This window comes from Phalacrocorax carbo, chromosome 17 (assembly GCF_963921805.1).
Source record: "Phalacrocorax carbo chromosome 17, bPhaCar2.1, whole genome shotgun sequence".
In the NCBI taxonomy this organism is placed as follows: domain Eukaryota; kingdom Metazoa; phylum Chordata; class Aves; order Suliformes; family Phalacrocoracidae; genus Phalacrocorax; species Phalacrocorax carbo.
The window spans coordinates 1,151,907-1,173,334 of NC_087529.1; the positions used below are offsets into that span (position 1 = coordinate 1,151,907).

The 21,428-nt window shown below is 42.3% G+C and overlaps 1 protein-coding gene and 1 long non-coding RNA gene across 7 annotated transcripts; one reads left to right on the forward strand and one right to left on the reverse strand.

The window, feature by feature from the left end:
* CRK (CRK proto-oncogene, adaptor protein) lies at positions 1-17,897 on the forward strand. Of its 6 annotated transcripts, none has more exons than XM_064467778.1 (4): positions 1-327; positions 8,050-8,585; positions 11,590-11,703; positions 14,555-17,897. In XM_064467778.1, the coding sequence occupies exons 1-4, from the start codon at positions 84-86 to the stop codon at positions 14,690-14,692; spliced, it is 1,032 nt and encodes a 343-aa protein (XP_064323848.1). In that variant the 5' UTR covers positions 1-83; the 3' UTR covers positions 14,693-17,897. The 6 variants fall into 6 exon arrangements, with proteins under 6 accessions (XP_064323848.1, XP_064323845.1, XP_064323842.1 ...); XM_064467775.1 differs by lacking the exon at positions 11,590-11,703 and adding an exon at positions 12,536-12,590 and having other exon boundaries at positions 8,050-8,415; positions 14,555-14,693; XM_064467772.1 differs by lacking the exon at positions 11,590-11,703.
* LOC135316074 (uncharacterized) lies at positions 17,891-21,408 on the reverse strand. Its single transcript, XR_010375521.1, has 4 exons — positions 21,209-21,408; positions 20,507-20,633; positions 19,263-19,499; positions 17,891-18,261 (listed from the first exon to the last, which is right to left on the reverse strand). It is a non-coding gene; the product is annotated as an uncharacterized LOC135316074 (long non-coding RNA).
* Between the last annotated feature and the right edge of the window lie 20 nt (positions 21,409-21,428).

Genomic DNA, 21,428 nt, shown 5'->3' on the forward strand with positions numbered 1-21,428 from the left:
GTCAGGGCAGGGGCCGCCATTTTGGGTGGCGGGGCTGGGCGCGGAGCGCGGCGCCGCGCCGGGGGGGAGCGAGGGCGGCCCCCATGGCCGGGCAGTTCGACTCCGAGGACCGGGCGAGCTGGTACTGGGGGCGGCTGAGCCGGGCCGAGGCGGTGTCGCTGCTGCAGGGGCAGCGCCACGGGACCTTCCTGGTGCGGGACTCGGGCACCATCCCCGGCGACTTCGTGCTCTCGGTGTCCGAGAGCTCCCGCGTCTCGCACTACATCGTCAACAGCCTGGGGCCGGCGGGAGGCCGGCGGGCCGGCGGCGAGGGCCCCGGGGCCCCGGGTGAGTGACCCCCTGGGTGGCGGCGCCCCCCAGCCCTGCCGCCCCGGGCGGGCAGCCGAGCCCCGGCCTGCGCCTCCCCGCGGGCGGCCCCGCGCTGCTCCGGGCGCTGCGGCGAGCCGGGACGCTCTTTGTCGTGGAGTTGAGCGGCGCTTTGCAGCTGGGGCTGCCGGCCGCGCCGAGCCGCCCGGCCGCACCTGCCCTCCGGCGGCCCGGCACCGCGGCCGGGCGAGCGCTGAGGCGGGCGCCTGTCGCGGCCCCCGGCAGACCCCGCAGCCGTGGCGCCCGCGTTTGTTTTCATAAGCCGGTTAACTAAGGGTGATGTTGCGTGTCATCCCAGCCGGGGGACGGCCGTGTGGAGGTGTCATCCCAAAACCTGGATTCTGCAAGGCGGTTTTGCATTAGGCGGCAGACCGTGAGGCTGAGTGTCGGGGCACGAATCAAAGTGTTACCGTGGGTCGTTTTAGTGGGAGCTCCTCAGGAATGTAACGGCAATTGTTCCTCTAAGTCAGACGCGAAGTTTGGTTTTTATTTTCTCTCCCGTGCGTTGAAAGGGAAGGTTTGCTATTTTTCCTCCTCAACTTAAGATTTAATATGAAAACAATATATTTAAGCGTAACACTTGTAGAGCAGAAGATACCGGTAGTGTCAGGGAAAACTGCCGTGAGAAGCAGCGTTTCAGCGAGTCCGAGTGTGAGTAACCGACCGGGAGCCGCCAGCGGCGCGGGGTCCGTGGATGTGGGAGAAGGTGCAGTACAAAGGCAGCGGTATCCCTGCTGGGGAAGTTACTGACGCTGGTAGCGGAACGACTCGACTTTGGATATTAATGCTCGCAGAATGATGTGGGCGTATTGCTGGTGTCGCAGAAAGGAACCACTACTTAATTTTGAAGTGTAGTAAACCGATGTGATAAAAGATTTGGTGAACTAATCTGGCAGAAAGAAAACGGTGCACGAATGGCTGCAGAGACAGTCGCTTTCTGATGTAGATCTATGGTTGGAATAAGGGACCCGTACTGGGGAGATGCAACAATACTTGTTAAGGAAAGAAAGGATTTTTCAGTCTCTGCACAGACTGTACTTGACTAAGAAGGAGATAATCTAAAAAAAACCAGAACTGTTGCCAGTAGGCTTGCACCGTTACACGGTCATTTCCCTTGCTCAGGGGAACACTTCCAATTGGCACATCTGGGAAAGCCCGAAGTCATCGTGCTTATCCCAGGAGCCTGCTAGAGCTGCAGAGTGCCCTCAAGTCACAAAAAGCTCCGCAGAGTAGAAGTTAAAGGTGGCTGAACTCAGCTAGAAGTGAAGTGGAAGTCATTGCTGCCGTGGGCAGTAAAAGGGTTTGCCCAGAGATGTGGCGGATTCCCCATTGTTTCCAGTCTGAAGACAGAGGTTTATTGCCCGTGGGTTTGCAGAGGCTTGATGCGGGAATTGTTGAAATGCATGACTGGTGTTGTGTAGAGCAGAGTTACCAGGATGGTTTGTTGTGGAATCCAGCCTGGATTTTAAAGACAGTAGTGATGAAAAACACCGGATGATGTGTGCCTGTCACTTCTGGGCAGTTGTTTTCCGGGGAGCAACTAATCTCTGGAAAAATAGCTTTAGTATATAGCTGTCCTTACTCTTTTTCTATTGTATTACATTCTTAAGCTCAGTAGAGTTTTGTGGCATTCTGTGGACTGGCTTATGTTATGGGTGTTAAAATATTCCAGAGTGTTGGTGTTCTTTTTACGTTTTAAAAAAATCATTAAATGCCCGTTAGGTAATTATCTTCTGTTCAAATGTTTATCTGTTTTAGAAGAGTAGCTGCTATTGTAGCTGTGTAGGCTGTTGGCACAGCAGGCTTAATATATGTTAAAAAGTATAATTATGTTTTGGTTGGTGTCTCTCTTCTTTTTTCTTCTCCCCCTCCCCATCCACACGCCCCCGCCCCGAATGTTACAAGGATAGGTGACACATCGCTCCTGTACCACAGATACCTCTATGTATATGAGAGGGAAATCTATGCTGAGATCTTAGTAGTTTTAAATAAACCATGCCTCCATGCTGATAATGCTCTTTTTTCACACTCAAACCAAAGAAAGAAGGCATGTGGGTGTGTGTATTAAATTACACTTAATGTGTAATTAAGTGTTTCTTTCAGAAAAAAGCAGGAGGATGTTCTGCAATGGGAGGGAGATGGAAGCATTGGTAGAAGATAGAAGATGATTTCACATTTGGGTAGGGAAGCTAATGCAGTGACATGAGGTAAATGTTAGCAAGTTGTCATGCTTATTTATTGGGGTCAAGCTAAAATACTAGGAGGAACAGCTTTGCTACGTTAACTGTATAGTATAGATGTGTTAGCAACTGGTTGGCATGCTTCTCACTGGGACATCTAAATATGCCAGGTGAGGTTCTTGGGTTGATTTTTGTTTGTCTCAGTGTGTGTGCAATTCATGACTGCTTTAATAATGCTGCTGTGTGCAGATACTAGGAACCTGGCTTCAGTACAGGTGAGATGAGGAACTTTGGCTTCCCTAATATAAAAAGCCATAGCATCACAAAAGAAGTGATGCTTTCTTCCATTTCTAAAGTATACAACTTGCTAACTTTTTGTTACATTCACCTTTTGCCTGATATGCTGCAGTTTCTAAGTTCTTGCAGGCGATTTTTCAGCATAAAGAAAAAGGAATTTAATAGAACTTCTCAAAATAGCTACATCTTCCTGAAATATTTTAAGGCTGTTAAAAAAAATAGGATAAATCACTGAATTACAGGAAAGAAAAACACCCTGTTTCCAGGGCAGATGAAGATTAACAACTGAATCAGGATTAGGGTATCATTTGTGGTCGAATAACACAGTCACAGGCTAAAGAAATCCCAAACCAGACAAAGTACTCCATGCAGGCAATAGCATGGTAATGGACAATAGAGGGAATGCTCATACGAATATACATCATATGTTTGCAATTGGACATGAGTTTGGGGTAGAAATGTGTGATATATGCTAAAACAAAATACCTAAAACATCTAAAGAAAGAAAGGCTTTCTAATGAAAGTACGATGTAATAAAGCCAGAAACCTTAGAGTTGAAAAATTTGTCTCTCTGAAGCAGGAAGGTGTGACAGTCACTGTGTAGAGGTGCTGTTTTCACTAAGTACGCATTTTAAGAACATGCTGCTTAACTAATGCTTCTAAATCTCTTCCATTGTGATTTTAAAAAATGCAAACCATACTTCCTGGAATTGTATCATCTTTACATAATGATATCCACACTCAGCTCTCTATGAAATGGCTTTAGATATGTGTGAGCAGTATGATTTAATTTGGAGACTTGTGGGGGGTTGTGGGTTGGGTTTTTGGTTTTTTTTTATATTAAGATCTTAAAATGTAAACTACTGGAAGCTTGGGAAGTGTATGCATTAGGCATCTACTTTTCTCTCATCCTCTGATTAACCTGCAGAAATGACAACATGTAACTCCTGTACGAATAGTCTCCTGGTGTGCTTAGGGCTCTTCTCAGGAGCCAGCGCGTGGGGTTTTGCTGTTTAATGGAGGGTTGGTGGGTGCTTGTTTTGCTCAGGCATGAGTAGGGAGGTACTTAAGAACAAGGAGAAAAGGTGTCCCTGTGGGGGCGGGGGAAGCACACAGGCTGGAATGTGATGCCTTCATAGCAGAGTTCCCATGTGCTCCAGGAGGAAGCTGGCCTACATCACTGCGGTGTCTCACATTGAAATGAGAGCCTTGTGTCTCAGAACCCTGCGTGATAAGAACAGCTTTTCTTGCCCAAAACGTGCTTTTATAAGTTGGGGGGGAGGAGGGAGGGAACCCTTGCAGACTAGAACTGGAAACAAAAATGAAAACTTGTATTTCTGTGAGGTCTCCCCTGCCCTGAAAAGGAAAGCTTACCAATGCTTAGGAATAAAGGGAAAACACAATTGGAGTGGAGAGAGAAATGTAAAATCCCTGAGACTCCGAGAAGTGCGAAGTTGCTTTGTGGTTACGCCACCTGCCTGCACTCTCAGGAAGTAGAATACGAGGTGTTTTTATCTCTACTTCCCCACTATCTGTACAATATTTAAAACATATAACCAGTCTTTTCCAGATTGACATGGAGCCAGAGCAGTGTGAAAGTGTTTGGTCAGGAGGGAATGTGCCTCATAAACAGAGAACTGACAGGGTCCAGGTTTGAAACTTTCTTCAATTCTGGGACACTTTGGATTTTCCTCACCTTCCTGAGAGCAGAGGCTTTGCTAGCTGTTCTGCCATGCTGAGAGGGATGGAAGCAGGTTAAGTCCTAGCATAGATGGAGCTGGGATGGAATGAGTAAGAAAGGTGATACTCAGCCCTTTGTACTACTCATTCAAAGGAGTCACCTTACAGAGCTTAGTAGTGCTGCTGGTAGAGGTGCAAGCTGAGCCGCTGTTCTTTTGGCTGTACAGAGCTGGGGAGAAAGGAAGAGAATTCGGTTGTCCAACTTTAATAGGAAGTGACTGAAGTTCCTCCAGTAGCTTGACTTACCTTTATACGCCTTCTCTTCCTGAGAGCCCTCAGAAGATGCGGACAATGTGCTGCTCAAACTTGTGCCTTCAAGAAGACTGTCCCAGAACCACAAGGGAAAACAGCTCTACGTCTCCAAAAAACACTTGCCTTGTTGCTGTAACTTGTGGTAGATCTTGCCTTAAGTTTGCCATTGGGTTACGGGTATGAGAAGTGTTGCAGTTCAAACAAGAAGTTGAAGAATTTCTCTGAGCCTGAAATCTGTTAACCTTTGAATTTCATTATATGTAAGTGAGCACCATTCAGCTCATTACTTTGTAGCTGAACAAGAGTACACACAAAGGACTTAAAACTGATGGAGAGTTTACTGTGTGCTTGGTAAGGTGTAGTTGTATTTTATTTCTCACATATGACTTTCAACTATTTTGCCCTTTTTATGCCTATTTTAGCTGAATTTAGAAGTCGTCTATGTAATTTCTTCAGACGGTGACCAGGTTGCTGCCTTTATATTCTTTGGTAATTTATTTGGATTAAGCTCGTAGATTTCTTGTTGCAAAGAGGTTTTCCAGGCCTTTGATTTTTGAAGCTGCCTCTCTTTGTTGTTGTTTGTTTGTTTGTTGTTTTTTGTGTGTGTGGTTTTTGTTGTTGTTTTGGTCTTTTTTAAAAAAAAAAGGCATCAGAAGTGCATGTGGTATTCTGCCAGTGTTCTCTTTGTGAAGATAATGTCTCTCCTTTCTGCTGCTAATCTGTCCCTTCAAGGCTTGCATTGATCTTTCTGATCCTAGAATGTATTTGGAGGGTCTGTGTTCTCTCACTCTTCCTCAATTGTGAAAAATGTCTTTTAGAATCTGATTTTCCAGGGTACAGTACACTGATTTCAGTCACTCCTTCCCGATACATAGGGTTCCAGTGGACTTTCCTCTTAGAGTCCAACTTTGGTTTTATTCAGGTACATTTGGCAGCTGTTTCAGGCTGTTATGCATTAATTCAAGAGGGTGAACCTGTTCAAATGGAAAAAAAAAAGACATCACAAAAGACCTTGTTCATCCTAGCGATGATTTTGGTGCTGACAAGGCTGACGAATGTTGCTGTTGAACTGCTCATTTCCTAAGAGTTTGATTTTTCTGTGTACACTTACTTTGCTGGAGACAGAGGTCTCAGCCTCCTGACTGAGTTGGTTTGTAGCAGATTTTACAAAGGTAAATTAGTGTTTCAGGCTCTAGATTTCTGTCATGTGAAATAAGTTCCATGTCAGTGAACTTACCTGAGATTCAGTCTGCTCTGTATGACTTAAGATCTTTGCTCCCCTGGTGCCCTTCAAGGACTTTTTAAAAAGTCTTTTATTTTTCTAAAAGTCTTCAAGTTTCTATGACTTTCTTTTGACCTAAGTGTCTACATAGGTCTTGATCCTTGAAGGTTCACGTATAGAATAGTAGCAGATACACGCTCCTGTTTCTGTCACCAGGTTTGTCCAAAACTTGATGTCTATACCACTTGTTGCAAAGCATGATTTCCCACTTCCGGGGCTCATGGAAGTACAGCGTTCCCAGATCACATTATATGCTTATGTAGTGGATTTAAGCTGATTTAAAGAGCTGTAGGGGTGCTGCCTGTCCAGCTGATGGTCATCTCCTTTGGGACCACCGAGCTAAAAGCTGCCACTGAGATGCAATTCCAGAGCTCTTGCTGAGCCTAGAGCAGTAAGTTACATCTCATCTACAAAAGTTGAGAGGGTGTTGCATCTCCTCAGCATTATGCTTTGGGAGAATAAGGCAGTATCTTCTCTTTCCATGCTGGGTTGATATTTCTTACTGATATTAAATATGTAACGTCAGCTTCCATATCTCTTGGTGATGCCAGTTTGTGTTTTGGGGTTTTTTGTGATTTTTTTTTTTTGAGGATGTTGCTTTTGAGTTTTAGCTCATTGCATTTGTGCTGATTTCTTTTGACAGTCTTTCAGGGCTGTTAGTGCATGCAAATGTGCATTTTTCCAATGACTTAGTTCTGCTTATTTGAATTTCCTGTAACCAGCTTCACTGGTGTTTATGTTCCTTCAGGATACTTCGGAACTTACTTATCGGGTGTTTGTCTGTGTTGATCTTATTGAATCTGCCCTTTTCTCCATTAGAACCCCTTTTTGCTCTCTTGAAAGAACTTCTTGTAATGTTAGCTTTCCGTGCTGACAGTGCTGCTTTGAAGGGGGTTTTGGATCCGTGACAGCTTGAAGGATTCTGCTAGCTTTGTACTCGAGAGCTAAGTCTCGGAACTGTTAGATATTCCCTGCAGAGACAGACTTGCAAAGTAAGCATCTCTTTCTTTCTAAGAGAGTTACTCATTAAAGCATAAATCTTTGGCTTTCCACTACCCTCCCCCAGCCTTCCACAGTTCTTCCATAACTGATTACACAGTGTATGGTGCGCGGTGGAAATAGAACATCATGTGTATGGTTTTCCCCAGCCGAGCCTGAAGAACATAAAATGGAAAAAAAGGGCAGCTCACAAATTGAAAACCGAAATGGGTATCTGCACTTTGATGCTTCTAATGACTCGAATATGAACATCATCTCTATTTTAATGTATCTGAGGCTCAGATTGATAGCTTAGGCTCCATCGGGCAAACACGGCAAAGAAACAAGAAGACTTGAGATTGTCTGAATTATACCCGTTACGAAAACATATGTTGTTGCTTTGCATTGCATAAAATGTACATAATTTTCCCTAAAGGTACCTTTTATCAAAATAAAAAATAACTTCATTTGCTCATTCACATAAATCGTTTGCTGCTGTGTTAAGCGGTTTTCTGTAGCATCCTTGCCTTTAACCTAAGATACAACAGGTAAATAGCCATTATTGCAGTGTTGTCTTTTTGAAATCACTTTGAACTGAAAGGGAGAGTTAAAAAAAAAAAATCACTTTCTTGAAATTGTACCAAAATTTCATTTGCTGTCTAGATTAGAGTATAAAACAGGAAAAAGGGAATTGTCTGTTATTTGGGAAGTTTGGCTGTGCCAAACAATTAATTTTTTTCCTTCTTTGACAAAATCTGTAAAGATAAAACTTCATCCACATGATCACGATAGTGCTGCCTTTGATTAGAAATAGAACAGCTGAATATGATGACCGTTGATCTAAAGATGACCATATCCAATTACTTATCTGTAAATATGTTCATCTTCTCAAATGTTTGATTTACAGTTGTAACTGTGGTATGCTCTCTTTGACATATTGCCTTCTTCTTTCAGGGTTGAGTCCCACCAGGTTTCGAATAGGTGACCAAGAGTTTGATTCTTTGCCAGCTTTACTGGAATTCTACAAAATACACTATTTGGACACTACAACCTTGATAGAACCAGTTTCCCGATCCAGGCAGAATAGTGGCATTATCCTCAAGCAGGAGGAAGTTGAATATGTGCGAGCTCTCTTTGACTTTAATGGAAATGATGAAGAAGATCTTCCATTTAAGAAAGGAGACATACTGAAAATCCGGGATAAACCTGAAGAGCAATGGTGGAATGCAGAAGACATGGGAGGAAAGCGGGGAATGATACCTGTTCCTTACGTCGAGAAGTATAGACCCTCCTCTGCTTCAGTATCTGCTCTGATTGGAGGTAACCAGGATAGTTCCCACCCACAACCACTGGGTGGGCCGGAGCCAGGGCCCTATGCCCAGCCCAGCATCAACACTCCGCTCCCTAACCTTCAGAATGGCCCTATTTATGCCCGGGTTATCCAGAAGCGAGTCCCTAATGCCTACGACAAGACAGCCTTGGCTTTGGAGGTACATAATGGGCAAAACTTAGAAAGAGATCTGTTCAAGGGATTTCCCTTTCAATCACAGTATAGTTTTGGAGGAATAAGGAAGGGGAAAGCTTTGTAACACTGGTTTTACATCATGACTAATAAGTATGGATAAAGGCTTTTTAAAAAAAATGAATAAGTAACTAGAGTCACTTGTAGACTAGAGTTTGATTATGGTAGCATGTTTAGGTTACTGAACCAATACCATGTCTTTTGTCAAACATCACTAACATAACTGTTTCCCCATCCATGTTTTCACTTCTGAAATCTGTATTTTAGGGGGGAGGGAGAGGGAGCAGTTCATAAGTTGTGTGTCTGAACCTGTTCCCACTGTTGCTTGCCTCACCCCAATCTTTAAAAGGTGTGCTGTTGTTTGGTGTTGTTGGGGTTTTTTTTTTTATTTGGTTGGGGTTTTGTTTGGTTGGTTCTATTTTTTCTCCATCTGTCAGCAGTTTAAAAGCACTGAGTGGAAGCATTGATAGTCACTTCAGCATTAACAGACTGAGATGATGATGGTGATCACACATAGGGTTTTATTGTAACATCTTGACCTCAGGCAGATTACTTTGGGTTTTAGTTTGCGAAGTAGGAACATGCATTACAATTCATTAGGGAGGTCTCATGTAAAGCAGTGATTCATGGAGTATGATGTGTAATAAAGCAGTGAGTTTCCCTGAGGTTGATTCAGTTCCTGATATGATCAAGTACTTGTACATGCCCTTTCTGATTTTTCCCCTTTTAAAAAGGAGACTAGAGTGCTCTATCTCTACACATCAGATAGTTATCTCTCAAGTTCCATTTGAGGAAATTGAGACTAAGGTATTCTCAGTGGCAGACCTTTGCCTTAGGATGATATGTAAATTGTAATTTTTAATCTAGGCTTTCTTTGAGCTAAAGGCTCTGGAATTTCCTGATACCTAATTGACTTCCTGTTTATATAACATTTTAAGTACTTGGGAAAAAACAGTTTCTGTGCTGAGTCAGAGCATCTCCTCTTCACTCTCAAATACTCGGTTTAATCGTGCGTAGCGCAAAAGGCACTTCAGCACTTCACCGATGGGGCAGCTATAGGTATGTGTCTTTAGCACAGAACTGGCAAATGCAGCACATTCCACAGATCTTCCTAGAAAGGTTGGACTAGATGATCCCTGAGGTCCCTTCCAACCTGCGATTCTGTGAGATCTGGCCATTGATGTGCAACCTGGGAGCGTGAATTTTTTACCTGTTCTAGGTAAAAATGTGTTTGGGGAAGCAACATAAATACACTCTGAGTCACTGTATGTTGTGTTAAACTTCTGAATCAAAAGATAGCCAGGATACAGAACATGAAGATAGAGAACATAAATTATGGCGTTGAGAAGCATATAGAAATTTATGCCAACTCATCAGATTTTGGGGAAACAAGCGAAGATTTTAAGCTTCAGACTTCTATACAGTCTAAAATGTTGTCTTGATCCCTCTTTTTCTCACTCTTTCCACCCAGCCGCCTCCTGGAGCTTGGAAATACTCCTGAATGTCATTGTGAACTATTGCCATTACCAGATGTTAGACTTTTCTTTGAGCCACTGCACATTATGTTGTAGCATATTTATCAAACCCCTTTGGTTTTCCTTCTGGATTTTGGTTTTAAGCTTTTATTTATAAGTGTGCTACTACTGTTCTCTTAAGCTTAACTTTAGATTTTATTTCACTTCAAGCAGAACCCCACAACGCTGCCCAACTCACAGTTTGGTAGCATGGAGTGAAATAGAGTGAGAAAATACTGATAATCCAGGCCATCATAAGCAACTTTGAGTGAAAGCCAAAATCCTTTACACACTAAAGAACAGCTTGTGAGTGCCATGGCTGATCTGTTGGTTCAGTCCTCTTCTCTGGAACTCATGTGATGTGTCAAGTATGCTGTGCTTCAGAGTGTGGTTCGTGGGGAACACCTCCCTGCTCTGAGCTAGCCCGCACCACCAGTGTCCTTGCCATACTCGTGATAATAGGCTGGATAGCTGAAGTGCTTGGCAGCGGGGAGTTGGGAAGCGTGTGGGCTCTGCCCATCTGTGGAAGGATGTAGGTAAGGTTTGTAGCATCTTTCTACCTTTGTGTTGGAACAATGGCCTTTGTAGGCCTTGTAAACTTAAATACGTAGTAGTTGCCGTGTTGAACCTCTTGGTTGGGATGATGTATTCCTGTCTTGCTACAGCTCTACATTTAAGAAATGCAATAGTAGTGTGGTTCTTCATTCTGTATAATATTGGGAAATTTTAGTTTTAAAATGCAAGTCTTTCATCACTGCTTCTAGTAGGGCTTCCTCGCTCCTTTGCATCTTTTATTGTTTCAAATCACAGCGTTACTGAGTTGCCTTCGGTGTCTGCACAGGGGAAAAGAGCAATGTGCACTTCACTTTCTTTGTTTCTTCATCCTGTCTATAAAAGTACTGTTTCTTGTTGTCTCCTTTTTCACGTTCCCTTTCACTTCATGGTGTTCCTTCTCTGTTTATTTAGAGATCTCTTTCTTAGATAACTTAGCAGAAAGCATCATGTAAATCTTATCAGTCCATTTTTGCCCAGACCTCTTAATAACTATAAATATAGAAAGTGGGATTCTTTCCAAATGAAAACTCTTATCCGTAAATCTGGCAATATTCATGGGCGGGGGTGGATCCCACTGTTTCTCGTAGGAAAATAGATTCTTAACATCAAACATTTTTGGCCCAAACTGCAACAGAACATCTGTACTGTTCTATTATTTTAAAACTGACATGGTTTTGAAGAGCTCAAGGATGGAGGATCAGAGCAAATGATGTTCTAATAAAGGCTGTGCTGTATTATGGAAAAAAGAATCAGCAGGAGAAGATAACTTTTATTTTGCTTGTAACTGGACCTATTCAAGGAGTTGTCAGTCTGTATTAACTAAGAGAAAGGAGAGAAGGGAAGATCTATGTCATGAATGACTCTGAGATCGATCAATTTATTTTTTTTTCTTTGTAACAGTAGCAGACCTCTGCCATTTTGACCTCACCAAAGAGGAGTACTTGGAATAAAACCACAGCATACAGAAGTCTTCACATGAACCGTCAGTTTTTCTTTGAAGCATATGGGATATATTTAGTTTTAAAACTTCTGATGAAGACTGAGACAAATCTGGCTTTGTAGCAGGGTACAATGTTGTTCTTGAGGTGCTGTGCTTGGTGGGATGCTGGTGGATGCTTGTTGGAACTCAAGAGTCCTCTTCTAGTCTAAACGTTCTAAAATTCCAGATCTTGTAATAATAAGTAATTTCTTAAAAGGTTCTCTGTATTATCTCCAGGAGAGTATTTGAACTATAGATTAATCTGCAGAGTTTCAAAACAGATCTAAAAAGATCTACAAGTTATTAAGAAACTAACAGAGCCATGTATTAAGCTAGCATTTGTGAAATGACCCGTGCTTACTTAAAGTCAGTCCTGCTTGGATTGGGGGGGGAGGGGGGGAGAGAGAGAGAGAGAAATAAAATGAGGTGAAATATATATAACTGAAACGTGAATGAAAGATTGTATCAGAAAGTGAGAGTGGTCGCTAAATGAAATGACCATAATGGTAAAAAAGGAATATTTAAGCTCAGAGGTCTTTCCTTTTCTGACAATTATTAAAATGCAGATTTTGGGTGTAGCTCCTTAGAGTAAGGAGAGTTTATAAATGAGTGACCCCGAAAACTGAACAAAGAGCTACAGGGTGCTTCTGGGAGTGAGGGAGCGTCACAGGCGTCCCATATGCTAACTCACTGTCATTGCACTGTTGCACCCACCTTTTGCAGGTGAGTTTGTCATAAGGTATCCAAGATAAACCCTATATGAACATAAAGTAGTGGGTGATATTCAATAAGGGCACAGAGGCCAGCAGCCTAAGAAAGATACCTTACAGATAGCAAGCTTAAGTGCAACTTGTGCTTTTTCTTTCACAGTGGGGTGGAGTTTCTATACTTCTTTGTTGAAGGCTGATACGTAGGTTACATCCAGGTACGAAGCAATTTAAAGTTATGTAGGGTAGCGTTCTTGTAATGGTTGTAATTAGGAGATAAGATTTTCTGCTTCTAGTATTGTCGCATTTAATCTTACCCTTATTAAATTATAGCTGATGTTTTGTTTTGGTCAACAGAGTATTTTTATTGGTACAATCCCTCAGTGATTATTAGTAGCAGCAGCAAAAGTATACATACCGCATGATTAAATTCCTAAAGAGCTGAAACTAGCATTCGGTAGTCGAGGAAGGCTTCCTTTTTACCCATAGCAAATACATTAGAGGATTTTCTTCAAAAATAAGGTTTGTTAAAATGTCTATACTAATGACTACAAAACAAAAAAAGCCAGAGCTACAGACAGTGTTCCGAGCATGCCTCTCATTACCAGATAAGTAATCATCAGAGGTATGGAAGCTTAATTAAATGTCTGTGTAGTGGTTTTAATTCAGGAACTGTAAAAGCTGTTCTGGCAAAAGATTGCAAGTGATTAACACCTGTAAAGTTAATGGAGATTGGTAACATCCTGAAGTGTTTTCCTTGTTCTTCATTCACGGCCTAGAAAGTGAGAATAATGAGATTCTCTTTTGGATGAATTTGGAACACAGTGATGAGTATCTGTGTAAACTAGTGACTGTATATTCAGTGAATTTCTGGATGAAACGCAGCAAGGCTTGTGGCTATGCCTTGAGAGTTTGTTTATTAGGTATTAGTGAAAGAAAATAGATCCATCCCAAAAGCAGTCCCCATCTGTGACCTGGGAAAGACTCTGAAAACCATTGTATGTTACCTGTAAGTAAGATTATTGGTAAAATTCTACAGAGGGGTAGAAATGGGTAGACAGTTTTTCAGTGTGGCACTTACTAACTCTCCAGTGACCATCTTCACAGTGTAAACTGTACTTCCCTCAGCTGTGTAAGTGCCACTTAATAAAAGCATCCTTCAAGATTCGACAGGGTTGGGAACTTATTAGACCTAGGCTTGTGGTCCCGACTTGAACTACATGACCGCACAGCCTTGGGAAAGCAACTGCTCTGTGGTTTTCCTTCCACCTTTGTCCAAGGGAGACAATACCTTTAGAACTGGTTATGTGAGTATTGGGTTGGAGATTAGAATGTGAGATATTACTGTGCTGCTTTTTAGCATAGTACATTAGAACTGGATACTTTTAAGCTAGAGCATATTGTTTCTTCTGTCCATAGTAACCATTCTTTTATTTTTTTCTAGCCAAACAATTGGGGTACAGGAGGGAGAGGGGATCGATTCTCTTTACTAAACCCATGAAATTTATTTATGGGAGAAATCCGTGATAGGCAAGACTGAAATATCATCTGGCCTTGCCTCTAGTAGTGGCTTGTTGTGGATGCTCAGAGTAAGAACAGAGCAGCCTTATGGCACTACTTCTTATTCTCCCACGTATTCTCCCAGCGTTTTATAATCTGTGGAGATATATATATGAAAAAATATATATATATATATAGCCTGCCCTTATTAAGAACTTTTTCAATACCACCTGAAGAGCACTTAGTGGAATTTCAAAATTAAGGAGCTGTTTAGTGTTTAGCTTGCAGGTGAGTACTGGCTTTGTACCCCTGCAAGCCTTCCCTACCTCAGGGAGGCAGTTGATGCAGCACGGAGCACAAGCCTCTGCCGGTTCCGCGCGGTGCGTTGATTGCGATAGCGGCTGATGTCAAGTCCCAAGAGTGCTCTGAAAGGTTGGTGTTGGATTGCAGCCTCTTCAGTTTCGGTAGTTCTCATCTAGGTACGCTTCTTTCTCTCTCTGCTTTCTTCAGGAGCGAGTAACCTTGGGTGGCAGGCCGGTGTGTCAGAAATGGTTGAGACTAAAACTATTTTTTATAGAAATGTATGTGGTACACCTGGGTGATTGACACCAAAGGGGAGGGGGAGCAGGTCATCCCATGTGTTTTTACGAATTGTAATGCTTCCTTCTTTCTTTTCCTGCAGGTCGGTGAGCTGGTAAAGGTCACAAAGATTAACGTGAGTGGTCAGTGGGAAGGAGAGTGTAACGGCAGACGCGGTCACTTTCCGTTCACACATGTCCGCCTGCTGGATCAACAGAATCCTGATGAGGACTTCAGCTGAGTGTGGCTCAACAGTTGCGCTTACAGATGGGAACAATCTCAACTTGTTTTTATTGCAGATGCCATCAAGACTATGTTCCGACAGATGTTGAAAGCGGTATTGCTTGTATAAGCATTCTGACAACCTGCAAACCCCTGGGACTGAACACCACCATTCCTTAATCAAGGGTCATGTAATTCAGGGTACGACAGTAGATAACTTGTGTGTCAAGTGGCAGAACTAGTACATGATTATAGGTTGTAATGCCTGCTTATGTCCATGTGCACAGCAGACTGGACCTTGCCAGCAGCAGCAGCTGGAGAAAGCCGTAACATAGATGTTACGGTAACGTTCGTAGCTCTCTCCGGACCCATTGCTTATGTTGCTTCTTCCTCAGGCGATGAACATCAACCTTAGACAATTCAATATATAGATAGAAATTTCACAAACTTATCCTGGAGCTTTCTCCGTGTATTGTTTTTCCATCCTGGTTCTCTGTCCTGGAAAGGCTGTACAGTACTTTGCATGGTCAGTTAACTGTGCACAGTGCAGATTTAGGTAGGGCCCACTGGGGACAGCCGTGTGACTTACGGATGCTTACCATTTTAATGGCAAATGACAGATCAAATCAACCTCGGAATTCTAGAAGTTTGGGGACACTAGACTGATTTCTTCAGTACTGTTGATGCTTCAAACATAGCAGCTGATTTTAAATTAAGATTTCTATTAACACACCAGTATCTCTCTTTATCCACAAATATAAGACTTATGGAAGTGTAAACATCCATATCAGTGCTGAAAAATACGTGCATAGCACTTTAATGCATAGCTTTAAAGCAGTGTTGAATTCACTAAATATACTAAAATATTGACACTGCTTTCCAATAAAGTTAAATTATATAGGGCCCGTTTAATTTTTCTAGAATTCTTCAATACTCCTATTGTATAATACTGTTACAGTACAAATCAGTGTCAAACATGGTGAACTGACAAACCAAATACTACTTTTATTTTAAAGTTACTCTGGGGACTCTTCTGGTTTAATTCCCATCTGTAAAATATTTGATAGTGAATTCATGAGGATTTTATTTTAATAAACTAATAGAAAATACTTGTGTGCTTCTGGACTGATTCTCAAAAGGCATAGTAAGAGTAAATATGGCTTCATAGCTCATAATGCAAATCAGTGCATTGAATAGGTGGTATTAAGCACTGCTTGATTTGTCTTTTTTTTTTAGCCTGTTCTTCTAATTATCTGGTTTTCTCTAACATAAATCAGAATGGATTCAGTAAGTTTTGTAAACTGAAATTAAACACTGAAGTAACTATCCCTTGCCTGCACCCTGGATTGTTCTCCAAATGCAGCACTCTAGTGACCAGCCGGAAGCAAACGGATGTTGTAACTTTGACTACAGTGTAATCCATACAGAGCAGTTCTAACTAGTATCAGCCGAAAACGTTACCCGGGATGATGCAAGCGGCGTGACTAGAACGGCTGAGGGGTTGGAATGCTGCGGGGGCTAGCTCCCACGGCCAAGGCTATTGCTGCAGGCACCGACCCGTTCAACAGAATACTGGTAACGCTTTACCTCAGAACTGTGTAACACGCTGGAAACGATAATATTTCTGTGATATTTAAGTACTAGTTGTTTTACTTCGAAACTAACCCCTCAGCAAGTCTGGCTAATTTCCAGATAACGGGCAGTCGTTAATTCTGAAGGCTAACGCCAATGTACTACACCTTTCCATCGCCAACCTCGTGAGCACTACTGCAGGTGGTCAGAAAGCTGACAGTTGTGACAGTGGTGTTAGAAGAATGGTAGCAAAGGGATTGCAGTACCTAGCTTGGATTGCTCTTCTGGTTAGGGTGATACGCCAGTGATTGTGGCATCTCTTCTAGCTTAGTACAAAATCTGCTTTGAGGAACAAAATTGAGAAACTAACTCTAGGTTCTGAAACACGTTGGTTTCTTTACGGCTAATCTGTATTTCTCCTCTGACCTTGATATTTACTATGATTTTTTTCAATAGCTGCACTCTAAATAACAGACGTAATACGGTGTTTATCAGTTGCCCATATATGCTTATGTTTTTCTTCAGGTAATGCAAAAGAAACAATGAACCGTGTAAGCAAACAGTCTTAGAGTAACACAGTTTGTTCTGAAGTATTTTTTCCAATTGTAATTAATGAAAGCCCTGATGTTTGTACCTTTCCAATCAGCAATTATTTTAAGATACCAAAAGAACTTTTATCTGAAAGGAATTTTTAATGCAAATCTCTCCTTTTTAATATGAAAGACACAAACTGAATTAACTAGAAAATACCCTGAAAACTTCGTGTTTTTGTTAAGACTGTATAAATTGCGACTATTTGTACACTTTGTAAGAGTAAAAAAAAAAAAAACCTAGAGGAGTCTTAATAGCTGCTGTTGCACTAGAACCCTAAGTTCTCGTCAAGCGGTTTTTCCTAGTCAACTGATACATTAATGCAACTGTTTTCCACTATTCAGTTCTAAACAAAATGTGATTTTTGTTCCATAGGTGATAGAAATGAGTATGTTTGCATTTGGACGAAATAGACATTTCAACTTACCAAGCTCTTAAAGGAAAATAGGTAGAACATATGTTCATGAACATGTAGATTAAATCCTTTTGTGGCTTTTGTTTACCACCTTCTATTTGTTCCCTCCCTCTCCCCAGTGCGTGCAAAAAAATCACTGCTAAGAATGTTGGTCACAATCTTTTGTCTCTACTTGGCTGTGGTTTTGGTCTCTTGTGCATAGGCAGGTGTTAGAACTAGAATAATCATTTCTAGAAATACACCATGAAAGCAGAATGCTCAATTACACTGTGTTCTTCTGGTGCATTTACACATTATATCACACTAAAAAGTACAACTGGCTGCTATGGTTTTTTAATATATATTTCATTTTGGTAAACCCCAGCCTTTTTACTAATATTTGACCTGGTTAAATCTTGTTAATCTGTTTGAATTGTATTTGTTAATAATGCAAATATTTCTAATCATCTTAAAACACTCATTTTTGTTAATGGTTTTGGGGAAGGATTCTAACCAAACCAGTTTGAAGAAAAATATGAACATGTGCCATTGTATTATAACACTATCCACTTTCTTGACAGTTAAAGTCTTTTTTATTTTTTTTTGTAGCATGTAATGTATATGTTCATAGTATGTGAAGTAAATAAAAGTATAGCCAAAACTTTGACTTGGTGTCATTCTCAATCGGCTGTCTTTGGAATACTTGGATTTAATAACCTAAAAATAGAACTATGGGTATGGCCATTTTTAATTGGCCATACCCCTCTGAAAATAATTAAACACAACACCTGCAGACGTGAGACAGACCAAGGTAACTGAAATAACTGGTCAACCAGTAAAATGTCAAGGCCCTGTTGAAACAAGGCGACTTTCTGTAATCAAATGCGTTCCATGAGTCAAGGGTGTCGGGGGAAAGTATATTCTCACAGGAGAAGAGGACTCACAAGGAATGTCAAGATGAGACTGTAGCTATTGGTCTCACTTACCCACACAGGTGTATCAGGAAATCGGGGGTTCTTTGAATGACGTGTCTGTTTGGAAAGAGAAAAAGCTGTTTATTCATTCTTAGAGTTGTCAGTAAAAATGTACATTAAGTATACAAATTAATAACCAGCAGGGATCCTGTACGTGAGTCTAGTAATGGTTCAGAAGGACTTCTTGCTAAGTGCGGTAGTGGGAGAGCGCTGTTTCAATGAAAGACTAATGTGCAGTGTACTGTCAAGGGACGAAGCACAGGCACCGAGGACCAGAATGCCTAGATCCCATGTGGGAGGACATTTGTAACATGAATCTGCATTAGACCTACTTCTGCCATTGCAATCCTTAAAAGATGCAAGGGGAAGTGGCCTCTAGGCCCCTAAGGATAAGAATCTTGATGGCAATACTGTGCCTAGAGCCAGTTTAATTTGGGGTCTACACCAAAGAACAGTTCTGGCTCCATACCAGTGGGTTCCTTAGTGTGGCATGCCATGGTTAATCATGGACCAAAACCCTGAGGCATTCAAAAGCCCTCAAAGCATTTGGCCTTCTGGAGGCACACCCTAGTTCCACAGCCTCTTGCTGCATGGAAAAAGCCATGTTGTATGTTCTCAACTCGAACACTTACTTTCTTCACTGTTTCTAAAAAGGTACTAGGACCAGTCTTGTTAATGTTAGTACTGCTGTTATAATTTTCCCTGCTAGCAAGGACAGCGCTTGTTTTGAGTCGCTTTGTTACAGTGATAGCTCCTCACGTTTTAGCTGATTCCTGTCCATTGGCTGGCTGCTACAGGTAACTTCCCTGGTCACTGCTGTTTCACAGAGTCTTCAAGTGGGACGTTACTTGTTAAATGAGTGACTTTGCATTTAAGCGTACTGAGATGCCAGCCAAGTTTTCCTCTCGTGTCCCCACACAATAAGATTACTTTATCAGCTTCAGATGGAAAAAATTAAATTTTCATAGGTAAAAGTACTGCCCCCAGCTTTGCTCCAGTGTTCATACAACTTGACTGCAGCAGAGCTGCAATCCAAGAGTGCCTTTTAATGAGATTACCTGAGATAATTTAAGAGCTCGCTGCAGCCAAAAGGAAGAGGTTCCGTGTGCCTTTCCTCACTGCCCTGACAGCCATGGTCTCCTGCTGCTTAACCTCACACTGGTATTTGCGGAACTTCTCTGTGAGCTGATGTAACGCAGGGCTCGTGCAGAAAACTCTTGCCCCTCCTTTCCTTTCACCCTCCTTCCAGCAATGGTTTTCGGCTGCAGTAGTGGTTGAATCAAATCATATAAAAGCTGAGGGTGTGAGAGAAGCAAGGATTGCATCAGCAAATTATGCTTTGAGTATTTCCCTGCATTAGAGTGTTTACTCCTCATGCTTTGCCAAATCCCTGACCAATTTCCAAATATTTACATGCCTTCTATAACAAGTGCATTTTAAAATATTTGAAGTATTTAGACAATACACACTAATTCAGCATGGGTATCAAGCATGCACCTCACTTGGTAAATAATTATACTTAAAGTGACCTGGTTTATTTATATTGTTGAGCTCCCTATAACTTGAGTACCTGCTGAACATAAGGATCACAGAAAAGTTCCTAAATTGATGCAAATCTAATTTATTGTGCACAGCTCCCATAAAAAATTAAGTCTCAGTTGCTGAAAAATAGACTTTTATGGTAAAGATTGATCAAGTGCAGAGGTGATTTGCAAGTCTCACGATGAGTTTTAGTATGTTTACCCAAATATACGGTGACTCTGATCTGATCTTTTGGGTGCCTACCAGAACTGCCTTGGTAACAGTACCATGTATTTACAAACAGTTCAGAGGTAAAGGTATATAATGATTCCCAATTTCAACAAAATCTGCATTTTCGCGTTATATTTTGTCTAAACTGAAAATAGGAATTTTTTTTCTGGACTTGACACCTTATTTCACCGTAGTCCAGAAACGCTAATGTCTTTGTTTTTTCTTTCATAGAATTCTGATGTAGATAATCCTGAGATTTGAAAAAGAGTTGGGACCCAAAATGTCCCATTGATTTTTCTGGGTTGACAAACAGTGATATAAAAATAATTCTGTTACATTTTTAGATTTATTTGTAAGAAAACCATAAGGTTATATTAATTTTACATACTCTAAAGCTCAAGTTCACCAGCTGAAATAATGTGTTAAAGCAAATCAGGAAACAACTATTTTTAAAAAAAAAGTGCTTTAAATTGTGCTTTAGGTGTGCCCTCAGTCACACGTAGGAGCCCGTCTCAGTGGGCGCAATACAAACGAGTAAATAGAAGGATACCTGGCGCTGTGTCTAAGGGGTGCCGGGGCCTGCTCGGTCTCTGCTGCATACGGAAAGGCAGAGCGGCCGTCGCGTACTTCCACACCTCCGCAAGGCTGAGCCTGCGGCCGGCTCGTCCTCGGAGGCACTGGGAAAAGAGACACGAGACTTGGTTCACAGCTACGCTGAGCAAATCTTTGAGGATTAAATTTGCGCTAGCCAAGCATAATCCCTTTCAGTTGTCTCCAACCATTCTGATCTTGGAAATTGAGGCGTTATCTCAATTATTTATGCTCCATTTTTTCAGAAGTACTATGTGAGGAAAGTTGTGAAATATTCAATTTTAAGTTCTAGTTCTTCTAGCCTCTTAAAACTGTGAAATTATTATGTCCTTCATCAGACATAGCATCGGAGGCGATAATTTCCTTGAGTAAGCATCCTGGGAGATCACAGAAACCTGCTAAATCGGACCTTCTGCCTTTCACTCATTTCTAGATTCACCATTACATACGGAGCATAACCGGTGGTTTGCACAAAAACACACAGAGGTATTCAAACAGTCCTGTCAGCGTTTGAGGCCAATAGAAACACGTTCCCTGAGAGAAAGAGATGCATTGAGGGAGACGCCATTCCCCCCGCGCGCCCCCGGCCCGCCCTCAGCGAGGCAGGGCCCCCCGCCAGCGGCCCGCCGCCGACCCCACCCCGCCAGTGGCGGCCCCGCACCTCGCCCCTCCGCCGCCCTCTCGGCTGCGGGCCCGCGACGGGCAGCCGGGGGAGCGGGCGGGAATGCGAACAGAACGGAACGGCCCCGGCCCCGGCCCCGGCCCCGGCGCCCCCGGGCTGCCGCCTCCCGCCGCCGCGGGCCCGGCCCCCGCCTCCCGCCCGTTGCCAAGGAGCCGCCGTTGCCATGGGAGGCCGCAGAGCGCATGCGCGCACTTGCGGA

Bases quoted from the DNA above. Each gene is read 5' to 3' on its own strand.
- CRK (XM_064467778.1), top strand. From the start codon at position 84: ATGGCCGGGCAGTTCGACTCCGAGGACCGGGCGAGCTGGTACTGGGGG. The intron at 328-8,049 runs GTGAGTGACCCC...TTCTTCTTTCAG, and splicing joins CGAGGGCCCCGGGGCCCCGG to GGTTGAGTCCCACCAGGTTT. The intron at 11,704-14,554 runs GTTTTAAAACTT...CTTTTCCTGCAG, and splicing joins AAGCATATGGGATATATTTA to GTCGGTGAGCTGGTAAAGGT.